This window comes from Protobothrops mucrosquamatus, unplaced genomic scaffold (genome assembly GCF_001527695.2).
Source record: "Protobothrops mucrosquamatus isolate PMUCROS unplaced genomic scaffold, P.Mucros_1.0 scaffold606, whole genome shotgun sequence".
NCBI lineage: Eukaryota > Metazoa > Chordata > Lepidosauria > Squamata > Viperidae > Protobothrops > Protobothrops mucrosquamatus.
Genome location: NW_015386904.1, coordinates 212821 through 225413, shown reverse-complemented (window position 1 = coordinate 225413; position 12593 = coordinate 212821). Strand labels below are relative to the sequence as shown.

Sequence of the window (12593 nt, the reverse complement as noted above, 5' to 3'; positions counted from 1 at the left end):
GGGTAGGAACCTGAAGAGTTTTAAACTTTGAATGTCTTCTGGCTTTGGCTCAGGATCAGGGATCTAGATGAAATTTTCAGACAGAAGCTCAGGCTGCTTATCTTTCTTCTTCAGACTTAAAACTGAATGCATGACATAAATAAGACGTAATGGTTTCCTCTTTATGAGTATGTGAATTTACTGAGCAATCACGAATGAAGGCGAATATACGTGTCCCAGGATAATGTTGCAGGATCCAATCTGGGTCGGTCACCAGGACCAGAGGTTTCATCTTCCAAGCTTTCCAACTGGTGCTGGAGCCCATCTTCAGGGAACTTCTCTCTCGCCTCCTCTCTAGTCTTATTGAACAGTTTTTAATCCCTTTCAAGTAATATGGCCTCCCAATTTTCAGTTTTAGAATTGTAATGCGAGGCAAAAGACTCCCCAATGACAGGTGAGATGCTAAGGAATATATCAATAGAATGTCAACAGAGTTAGTCAGAAACTATAAAATCATCCTTTCTGTTGCAATCCATGTTCAAATACTGGCTTTAAGACGGATCACAGGAACCTCACATTTCATTGCAGTTCACTGTCTCAGAATAGAAATAGGAATAGAACAGAACAGAACAAAATAGAATAGAGCTGGAAGGGACCTTGGAGGTCTTGTAGTCCAGCCCCCTGCTCCAGCAGGAGAACCTATACCATTTCAGACAAGTGACTGTCTAGCCTCTTTTTAAAAATCTCCAGTGATGGAGCGCCCATGATTTCTGGAGCCAAGCTGTTCCACTAGTTAATTATTCTAACTGTCAGGAAGTTTCTCCTTAATTCCAGGTTGCTTCTCTCTTTGTTCAGTTTCCAACCATTGTTTCTCGTCCTGCCCTCTGGTGCTTTGGTGAATAACGTAACCCCCTCTTCTTTGTGGCAGCCCCTGAAATACTAGAAATGTGACAATGTTTTCTGAAAGGAAAATGTCTGGAGTTTCTTTTACAATGTTTGTTTTTCTATTATCTAACAAAGATGTAAGAGATCCGAGCATTGTTAACTATTATATTTTTTATGTTTTAGTATTACATTGACACACACACACACACATTGCATTATAATACTTTAAACAAATTAACAGCTTTAAAAAAATTAAAATAAATTTGTTCGATAAAATATATCTATAGCCTCCTGCCTTTCTCCATATATCCTAAAAGTATTTTGCTTGAAAAAAGCTGGATGGATTTATTTTAATATCAGTAATTAGAAGACATTGTTCAATAAATGTTGAAATCTTACATGCACTGCTATTCACTGCTATAGTGCTGAAGTACACTAGCTCAGGCAGGGACACTGATATCGTCAGTAGCCACCCAACACCCGCCAGGCTCATGGCTCCTGCCCACCTCAAAACACAGGTGAGCACATTTCTGAGCATCTCTGTTTGGACCCACCCAGCTCTTGGTAATATTTCTTGGGAATAATTGTCAATATAGAATACTGTGGTTTTCTGATACAGCAATGTATGTTCATTTTGTTTTGTATCATTTGCATTTATGACATGCCTATATTAACCCTTTTAAAAATGTGAATATATGAAATATTATTGATGTACAATGATTTTACAATTTGAAAACGTATATAATTTTGAAAAATTTTTTTGAAAGTTTGGAGATAGATTTGCTATTTTGGGGTTTTTTTTTCTAAACACTTATAGAAATACATTGAATTCTGATACTATTTGTATAAATATATCATAATGCTAGGTAGCATTATCAACCATAGCACTGTTCAGCTAACACATACGCAGTTCCTGTCCTTCCAGTTCTGAGTTTAGGTATTTTGCTATTGGACAGCATGCTCGTGCCCTTGTGAACTAAGTCAATGCGTATCTAAGACATGAATTGTATTTACACAGGAAAATAAGGCAAGAGTGTTCATTAATTTATTCATTGGTATTTTGTTTTTTAAATTCCAGTAAAAATAGTGCAAGTTCATTTTTCTTTCAAAGTCTGGAACGGTTATCCAGAAATCAGCAGATGGCTGGAATTCAGGGATGATTCTTTATCAATGAAGAATGAAAAAATATTTTAGATTTGATTGCATGCAATGATGAAGAGTCTAAAATGTAAATATAGACAATTTTTCAAACTGTTGTCAGTTCATTTTGAAACTGTAGTTTTTAAGTGGTGTTCAAGATAAAATGTTGTGTGCTGAACCATCAAGAATAATAAAATAATAGATTCTTCTTCTCTTCCTCCTCCTCCTCCTCCTCTCCCTCTCCTTCTCCCTCTCATCTTTGTTGTTCAGGTCCTGGACTGGATTGAAAACCATGGGGAGGCCTTTCTTAGTAAACACACTGGAGTGGGAAAGTCTCTTCACAGAGCACGAGCTCTTCAGAAAAGGCATGATGATTTTGAAGAAGTAGCACAGGTAAATGTGTGAAAGTTCTGTGTATTTTACTGTAACTGCGAATACCTTTGTACCGCTTCAATGTGTTTTCTTTCAGGTTTGGGAACTTTGCGGTCTCAGACACTGCTGGGGATTCCATTTTAAGCATATGAAATAAATAGCATGTGGATATCTGAAGACTGAAATCCATAAGCATCCCAGATTCAATAGACCTAGAAAATGGCTACAGGAACTAAGATAATTTAGGTTTGCACTTTGAGACATGGCAAAGAGGGGGGTTGGTATCAAAACAGTTTCAGTGTTCAAGGATAACATGATCTCAATCTTTTTTTATCCTGAGTTCTGTTCTGAGTATATGGTGATTGTGAAAATACTTCCAAGTCAATCTTGCCAAGAATCTCCAAGACTTTTGAGCTGAGAAAACTATATAATTTTGGCACTGTTTAGCAATGGCTCTCTAATCAGCTATTTCTTTCTCTTTCATCACACACGGAATCAATTACAGAAACTAAGCTAGACTAGTAGCAGTTAAAGTGTGTAATGGAATCCCAAAGAGATCGGTATAAAGAATAATCTAAGGTAGGGGTGTCAAACTACCAGCCCGTGGGCCGGTTTCATCATACCAGCTCCGGCAATGCAAAAAAGTCATGATACATCGCAACACGTCACGTGATGTGGCGAGTTTGACACCCATGATCTATGGTGTGGTTTAATACCAACATTGTTTAATTTGCAGTTAAAACTATCATTTTTTAAATCTTTTATTTGATACCTTTGAGTGAGCCTTGACATGTCCTGGCAGGTTTCATGGCAAGATTTCTGAAATGTGTTGCCATTGCCTCCTTCCTAAGTTTGAGAAAGAGTGACAAGCTTAGGATCACCCAGTTGGCTTTGTGCCTAAGGCAGGCCTAGAACTCACCATCTCCTTGTTTTTCTAGCCTGAAGCCTTAACCTTTCTACCAAACTGGTTGTTATCAAAAAAAATTAAAGGGTGAAATAATTTGCTGATGATATCAAGCCCTGTCTTTGCTTGCAGTACCTGAAAGTGCCATTTCAGTCCTGAACAGTTTTCTGAATGCTATGGCCATGTTGACGGAATTGAACAAATCAAATTTAAATCCATAAATTAGAGATTATACTGTTTTGAATTATAAGCAGTTAAGAGAGAATTGCTATGCCCATGATAAATGGATGCTTATATTTTTTTCTTAGATTTGGCTCTTCTAGATACTAGTAAACCTTGGCTAGAAGACATTTGTAAAACATTCATCTTCTATGGGTTTTTCTGAAGAGCCACTATGTGCTATTTTTACAACTTCTACATTTGTCCACGGTAATTTGCTATATATGATGCTAACCTGAACAAAGACCTGTTGCAATTGATCATGAACAGACATGTGCATATATACAATATGTCTCTATATAGCTATCTAGGGGGATATGTCTCCCTTTCGTCCAAGATTGTTAAAGCCTCTCTTTTTATTGGTTTGGGAAATATTTACTCTCATTGGAAACATTTCACAAAATACGTGGACAGGTTTCACATCCTTTGTATCATTGTATGCCATAGGCAAAATATAGAAAAGGAATGTGCCTGGTCTTTGCACTAACTTTTTCCAGTTCTTAGTTCCTAGATTGCTTTTCTCAAAAGGGGTCTTCATATGACTATTTCCCAGATATCTAATTGTAAGTAAGTGACTTTATTGCAGATGTATGGTTTTAGCAACACCGCATCACTTATCAAAAGCATGAGCAGAAGGATTGTCCAGCTAGACACAAGACACTTAACATTTAACTGCCGTCAGCAGATAAAATATAAACCAATACAACAGTACTATATTTTTTCCCCTGAAAAATGGCCTTCACAGCTGACTGCCACCATGATTCTTCATGTATCACTGTTTGCTATGTTACTTATGGACCTTCTTCCAGCAAGAAGCAAATCATTTCGCTGTTTAGAACTCTAGCTTCGCTGAATCAGTAAAGCAGGTTCTGAATGCTATGTACAGTTTGCATATCAGAATATCATAAATTAGATCTTCCATCTGTAGAGCACCCAACACTTAGCTGTTGTTACTCCTTCATATCTTCCATCCAGATACATTGAATGCATAGAGTGGAGTTCTAGACACATTAAGGCCTAGAGACAAATAGACATTCACTATACAATCAGCCAGAACCAATAATGAATAGTTTATAATGAAGAGAAGGACGAGGGGTGACATGATAGCTATGTTCCAATATCTCAGTGTTGCCACAAAGAAGAGGAAGTCAAGCTATTCTCCAAAGCACCTGAGGGCAGGACAAGAAACAATAGATGGAAACTAATCAAGGAGAGAAGCTACCTAGAACTAAGAAGTGATTTCCTGACAGTTAGAATAATTAATCAGTGGAACAACCTGCCTCCAGAAGTTGTGAATGCTCCAACACTGGATGTCTTTAAGAAGAGATTGGACAGCCATTTGTCTGAAATGGTGTAGGGTTTCTTGCCTGAGCAGGGTATTGGATTAGAAGACCTCCAAGGTCCCTTCCAGCTCTGTCTATTCTATTCTATTCTATTCTATTCTATTCTATTCTATTCTATTCTATTCTATTCTATTCTATTCTAGCAACACTATATTAAATATTATGTTCCTGTCCTTAAAATTGTCCATGGACAATATAGTTCTTATGTTTATGCTTAAAACCTGGAATATATGTATTCCACAGTTAAGGAACAAATGTTAAAATACCGTAAACAGGACTGGGCCAATGTCGTGCTTCTAACTGGTTCTGCAAGCACTGTCTGGCCAATAAGAATCTGGTATATTAACTATTCTTTTAAAGAACAGAAACACAGACTTTACCCTCTTCAGTGATCTAAAGCAGGTCCATTTCCATCCTTGATAATACAGGACTACCTGATAAAGGGGTCAAGTACATTTTTAGAAATTACTCCATATCAGTTCCAAATGTTCCAATTTTCCCATTCTCCATTTAGCAATTGCAGAATTACTTCTGTTGAGAATTATTATTTTGACTGAATGAGATGAGAGGAGGAGAAAGAGGAGAGGGAAGATACTTTAGATCTAATGTGCTGCAGCTGCCAAAAAAGCCAACACAGTGCTAGGCTGCATTAACAGAGGGATAGAATCAAGATCACGTAGAGTATTAATACAACTTTACAATGCCTTGGTAAGGCCACACTTGGAATACTGCATCCAGTTTTGGTCACCATGATGTAAAAAAGATGTTGAGACTCTAGAAAGAGTACAGAGAAGAGCAACAAAGATGATTAGGGGACTGGAGGCTAAAACATATGAGGAACAGTTGCTGGAATTGGGTATGTCTAGTTTAATGAAGAGAAGGATGAGGGGGGACATGATAGCAGTATTCCAATATCTCAGGGGCTGCCACAAAGAAGAGGGAGTCAAGCTATTCTCCAAAGTGCCTGAAGGCAGGACAAGAAGCAAAGGATGGAAACTAATCAAGGAGAGAAGCAACCTAGAACTAAGGAGAAACTTCCTGACAGAACAATTAACCAGTGGAACAACCTGCCTCCAGAAGCTTTGAATGCTCCAACACTGGAAGTCTTTAAGAAGAGATTGGACAGCCATTTGTCTGAAATGGTATAGGGTTTCCTGCCTGGGCAGGGGGTTGGACTAGATGATCTCCAAGGTCCCTTACAACTATTATTATTATTATTATTATTATTATTATTATTATTATTATTATTATTATTATTATTATTATTATTATTATTATTATTATTATTATTTGCTGCTAACAGCATTCACTCTGTTTGTCCTATGCAAAGCTTTGACTGAAAGCAGGCAGGCAGGCAGAGAGGAAATTTGCAAGTGGTCTTTATTTGTCTTGTTGTAAATTACTCATTATAGCTGAGGAGAGATAAACCCTTCCAAGGAGTCATAAATCCAAGAGAGATCTGTTTAATGCAGTAAACAGTTTTTGCTAAAATAACAATGGATATGGGCTGGATATAGTCATAAAGCTGGAAAACACAGTTGCCTATAAAACAGATAACAGATTTAGTGCTGGTGAGGGAAGCTGGTCCAAGATCAAGCTGAAAACCTATCCAGAAGGCAAGGAACAAGAGGAACATGGAAACCAAAGATGCAGAAAAGTAGATTAAAAAGCAAGAGTGTTGCTTTCAACAAAGCCTGGAGAACAGGCTTTGTCTTCTTAGGAGAATTGATACTTTTTCCTTTTGAGGAGTCATGTATCTTCAATTCCTGGTTCTGTTTAGCAGGCAGCATGTTTCAGGGTCTGATACTCTGCCAAGGTCAGGATTCAAAACCTTGCTATCAGCATCAACAATCACATATACTGGGTCTGACTTATCACTTACAATTCTGCTGATAGCCAGCAGAATTCCTATCTATCTATCTATCTATCTATCTATCTATCTATCTATCTATCTATCTATCTATCTATCTATCTATCTATCTATTTTACAATTTTGACTTTTGGCTGGGGCATGCAAATAGATAGGGTGTCAGGGTATTCACCAATGTTTCTAATTTCTCCCTATGTGGCAATAAGAGAGGCTGTCCAGTGCAATATCTATTATTATATTTCAAGTCCTTTGCCCAGGGTTTTGAAGCTACAAACTTAACCATAGGTGTGATTAAGATATGTAGGTCTAGTTTAATATATATGAAAAAAAGGACTAGGGATAGTATGATAGCAGTGTTTCAATATCTAAGGGGCTGCCACAAAGATGAGAGAGAGTCAAACTTTTCTCTAAAACACCTGAAGGCAGGACAAAAAGCAATGAATGGAAACTAATCAAGGAGAAAACCAACCTAAAACTAAGGAGAATTTTTTCTAACAGTCAGAACAATTAATTAGTGGAACAACTTGCCTCCAGAAGTTGTGGGTGCTCCAACACTGGAGGTTTTTAAGAAGAGATTGGACAACCATTTGTCTGAAATAGTATAGGCTTTCCTGTTTGAGCAGGGGGTTGGACTAGAAGACCTCCAAGGTCCCTGATTATTTAAAATCCCATAGCTTAGTCTTTCCCAATATGATCCCTTGAACTGTAGCTCCAGTAATCTCAGACATCACCCCACTGTTACAGGTACCATTATACAATTATAATAATTGGAAATAAAGTCTTTTGTTTTATCCTGAAAGCTAAAGCCATCTCCTCTCTTCATTTCTTCCTAATGCTCTTGTTTATAGTTTCTGTTTTACTGCCATAATTAATTAAGCTCTTCTTGGCATTTACAGCCCAAAGTATATGGAAGTACATTTTTCCTTTATTGACTCTTCCCATAAACATGCATATTGAATTTTTCAGAGTTATTTTTTAATTACTTAAGCTTCTCTAATTCCCAATACCATTGTCTGCCCCAAAAAACATTTAACTCGATTTACTGCTGAGCATCCTGACAAGTCAGGGACGTTCCTGGTTAGTAGCAGAGCCAGTTGTAACATAAGATTGGATCTGTGCTGAGTGGGGTAGCAAATAGTGCCTAAAAGGATTGCACATACTTTGAATGAGGAGCCAGTTTGGTGTAGAGGTGAAGGCACCAGGCAAGAAACTGGGAGCCTTGGGTTCTAGCTTTGCCTTAGCACAAAGCCTAACAATCACTCACTCTCAACCCTAGGAAGGAAGGAAGGGCGAATCACCTTCTAAAATCTTGCCAAGAAAACTGCAGGGACATGTCTAGGCATTTGCTAGAAGTCCGAGGTGACTCAAAGGCACACACACACACACACACACAAACCCAAAATAAAACAAACCCCCCACTGTTGAATAGGGTTAATAGGAAGTGGACTTAGCTAAGAAAAAAACCCTCTTTGTTTTTTGCGTGGCTTTCATCTGCATAAGTCTAGAAAATAAGTGGCTAATATTAGGTACCTTGCTGAAGTTAATAGCAATAGCACTTAGACATATATATACCGCTTCACAGTTTTTTACAGCCCTCTCTAAGTGGTTTACACTTACACTTGTTGCCCCCCAACAATCTGGGTCCTCATTTTACCCACCTTGGAAGGATGGAAGTCTGAGTCAACCTTGAGCCCTGTCAGAATGGTACTCCAGGCTGTAGGCAGAGTTTGCCTGCAGTCCTGCACTTTAACCCCTGCAGGCACTTCTTTTTCAGAGTAGTAGAGAAAGAAGCCTTGCAAAATGATAGTGAGCTAGGTAGCATATAAATTTAATTCATTGGATGAATAAATAAATGGTCTGCTTTAATGAACAGCAAAGAACTGGAAGCTTCTCACAATGTACAAATTTTCCACCCCAAGTCCAACACCCAGAGATTGTATACCATCCAGAAAGAGGGTGAGATAAAGTAGCAGAGATAAAGTAGAGGAGCCAAATTTAGGATTCCTTTGAAGGCTTGTATGTTGAACATGTTTTATTTGGGCAGTTAAGAAGGAAATTCTCCTTCGCCAGCTTGATGATGATATTCTTGTGTAGCTCATATTTTCTTTATGCTTTTCTAGATTAAACTGTATCTCACACTTCTTTTGAAAGTTAAATTAGGGACAGAAATACAGAAAAACTGTGTAAGCACGGGCATCATTTGGGAAAGTTGCCCCCCCTTCTGATTCAAGAGTACCTTTTGTCTCTCATTATTATGAATTAATAAAGAATAATTACCAGAATCACTATTCTTATTCAAGTATTTTGTATTCTCGGAGTAAATATTATTACTACAAATACCGGAATAACCAATATTCCAAATTCAGACCACCAATTCTTGTTCTGAATGTTGTCTATTTAAATTTCTCTATTCCTTCTTGAAAAAAAGTCTTCTAGCAGTGTTCGTGAATATAAATAGAAGTTTGTTGTTTTATTTGTCCCATGGCATAAGAAGTAAGAAAAACACGATAGGTTTGTTAAGACTCTTAATCCTTCCCCATCAAACCCAAAGGGGAAAAACTCATTACTCTACCTCCTGCAGATCATTGTGTGCTTAAAAACAGTGTGACCCTTTATTGCAAATATAGTAGCTTTTCCATGTTTGACATATCCTACATGTAGTAAAATACATGAGCAAAAACTCTTCTGGATTTTGACTAATTTGGGTCATTGGATCATCCCAAGCAGAGAAATGTAAAGAGCTTTCTGGTTTAGCTGAGCTTTTTTTTTACTAAATTTCATGTATTGTATTTCTGGGATTCCTTTTTCATTTTGATTGCCTGATTTCTCCAACAATCTGTCTTTTGGTTTTCTTGCATCTTGACTGGTCTCTTCTCATTGCTTAATTGCTAAATTGCAACAGGTAAACTGTCCAGGACTCAGCATTGATAGTACTATACAGGGCTTAAGTATTTGTGTAATTTGGTATAATCCTGTTGGATTGTAATTTATAAAGTAACACTTTTTGTTACTCAAATGAGATATATTTTTTTATTAAGGGAGATAATAAATGCAGATTAAGGAAGAGGCAATACATTTTTCCTTAAAACTATACAATTATAGTAATTGGAATTAGCAGTTTTAGTCCTGCAGATGGCACTCTCTCTACATTCATCAGAAGGAATTTTTTTCTCTACAAGACCTGATTAAACAGCCTCCTTTTAAAGTCAAACTCATTATAAATTTTAACAGGTGCTGGCAAACAACAGTGTTTCTTTAAATATCTCCATCCTTTATCTGAATAGCGTATGAATTTTTTTTGGCCAATAAAACCTAAAACCTTGTCTGATTCATGCTTCCAAATACCAGCTAATTATTTAATTTCACATTTTTTCTTTTCTGGCATGGTGCATAAAACCAATTATTTGTAGGATGGATACATGCATTAAACCAATTATCTAAGTTCAACATTAATACAACTTTTAAAAATCCAGGCATACCATTGTGGAGAAAAAAATATAATTGTACCAAAACTGCAAGTAACATTTTCTAGAGTTGTGCATGAATAAAAATGACATTCAAAAGGAAACGTGGCAAGTGATGAGGTGAGCACAGCTTTGCAGCTCTGACTGAGCAAAGGCAAGGCTGTACAAATTCAAAGCAAGGATAGGTTGGCACTTCCCCTAGATTTCACACATAAAGTAGGTTTTCACAAGGATCCAAGTGAATAATATGATGTACAATGCATGAATATAAATAAGAATAGGAGATTTACATACATGTTGTATTACACATTTAAAGGAGAGCCAGGTGATGTAGTGATTCAAGAACTGAATTAAGAGCAAGGACATCCAGCTTTTAGTTCCCCCTTAGACATGGATGCTGGCTGGGTGAATTTTGACCACTCTCTTAACCCTAAACTAGGTGGTTGAAAAACTCTTACCTACCAATGTGGTCGTTTTGATCTATCACTTTCAGTGAAGAAGCTTTCATCATGCAGTGGATCAATTCAGGCTGACATCACCATCAACAACAACAATAACAGTAACAACAGCATACTTATAGATTTTTTCTCTAATTCAGTTATGACAATTTCCAGTTAATGAGACGGCAGTATCTTAGAATGCCTGCAGATAATTAAACAATTTTATGCACGATCATAAGTAACTAAAATAAATCAGAACACTGTATGACAGGGGTGTCAAACTCGCAACATCACATGACGAGTCGTGTCGTGTCGCAACTTTTTTTTCCATTGCCAGAACTGGGATGGGCACGGTTTTGCCATGACACATCCATGACACATCCGGCCTGCAGGCCGGCAGTTTGACACCCCTGCTGTATGATGCTAAGATTTTAAAAGATTGTGGCATTGAAAAAAAAAGTCCCCGGATGGAATATAATCAAATTGGATCAACTTCCTTTTGATGCCTGTGATACCTGTGATTTTTTCTTTTTTTTTCTTTTTATTATTTGTGAAAAGTTTTATTTCATTTCAGGGATTCTGTGCAAATCATGTTTTGATTAGCACCAGACAAAAGATAGAAAAGGAAAACTAAAGTATGACTTCTATTTTTTTTTCTAAATTTCTCATAAGGTGTTTTTTAAAAAAAAAATAAAATGACAACAAATTTATATCAAGGAGTTGCTGTTCAGCCCTTTATTGTTGGATGCGGTACTGTTTCTTTTAAGTCAAGCTTGAACCTTATGGATTTCATGGCCACAGCCCTGCAATATCCAGGTCAATAGTACGGAGGTGGTTGCCATTTCTGTTTTCCTGAATGATTCCTAATTTCTTGTCTAACTTACCATTCTGCATTCTCTGATGGTTTTCCATTCAGGAAATCAGCTTTGTTTTCAAACTAGATAGGTCAACAGGGATCCTCCTAGGACAAGACCTTGGTTAACCCTCCTTTCATTATTTAACTTCCATCTACCCACTGGGCATTTGCATCTGTTGTTACGCAGTATAGAATAAAGTCCTGCTTGAAATTGACTTCTGTCATTTTGGTTTATTTCTGCATGACTTTTCATCTCACTTCACAAACTGAAAAAAAAAATACACCAGGCACAATTCATGCAATCCTGTGAACTCTTTTTCTCTGCGGCTCTGTCATTTTCATCTTTCTCTGAAAAAAGAAAGGGCTTGCCCTGTATTCCCCGAATCTTCCAGGAAGCACGTTAAAAATTAGATAATTGCTAGGAACCTATGTATATTTGGGTCTCCTGTTTATGTTGCTGTCTATGTAAAACGGGCACAGCTTGCCTGGAAAGATGCAGTGACATGCATTTATTTAAGATGCATTTATGTCTTTTTTTGTATAGAACTTCAGTTTGTCTATTATATCCAAGAAGGTGAAAAAAAACTTGTGTTTCCAAGGAATGGTATGCCCTCATTGTCCAAAGCTATCTACAAAACAAAAAAAATCCAGGATCTAAATTTATTGCTTTTATATTGTAGGTTGGCGCAAAAAGAACCCCTGTCCCCCCCCGCCCCCCGCACAAGTAGTATGAGAGAGGAAGTCATTAAGAATATAAGGATTGTTTTGCTGGTTGAAAGCAAAACAAAAAACAAAACTGTTTCAAAGCAAGTCTGGGTCTACTTCTACAAAATTCACACATTAAGCATAAAACAATAAGCCGCTCTTTGCTCAACCTCAGGATGAATCAGATCCATTTTATTATTTATTTATTTATTTATTGATATTTGAATTTATATCCCGCCCTTCTCCCGTAGGACTCAGGGCGGCTGACAATCTATTTAAAATACATACAAAACAATACAAATTTAAAATTAATTAAAAAGAATATTAAATATTTGTCGAATTTAAAATATAATTAAAACCCCCCTAAAAATTACCCTAGGCCAGTCCTGCAAGCTGGAATAACCAAGTCTTGAGGG

General features: G+C 37.1%; 1 protein-coding gene across 1 annotated transcript in view; it reads left to right on the top strand.

Annotated features, from left to right (window-relative positions):
* Positions 1-12593, top strand: part of KALRN (kalirin RhoGEF kinase) — a 536528-nt gene that overhangs the window by 340218 nt on the left and 183717 nt on the right. Inside the window, exon 10 of the mRNA XM_029284454.1 lies at positions 2275-2397. Coding sequence (XP_029140287.1) covers positions 2275-2397 — 123 coding nt within the window. The remainder of the gene's footprint in view (positions 1-2274; positions 2398-12593) is intronic.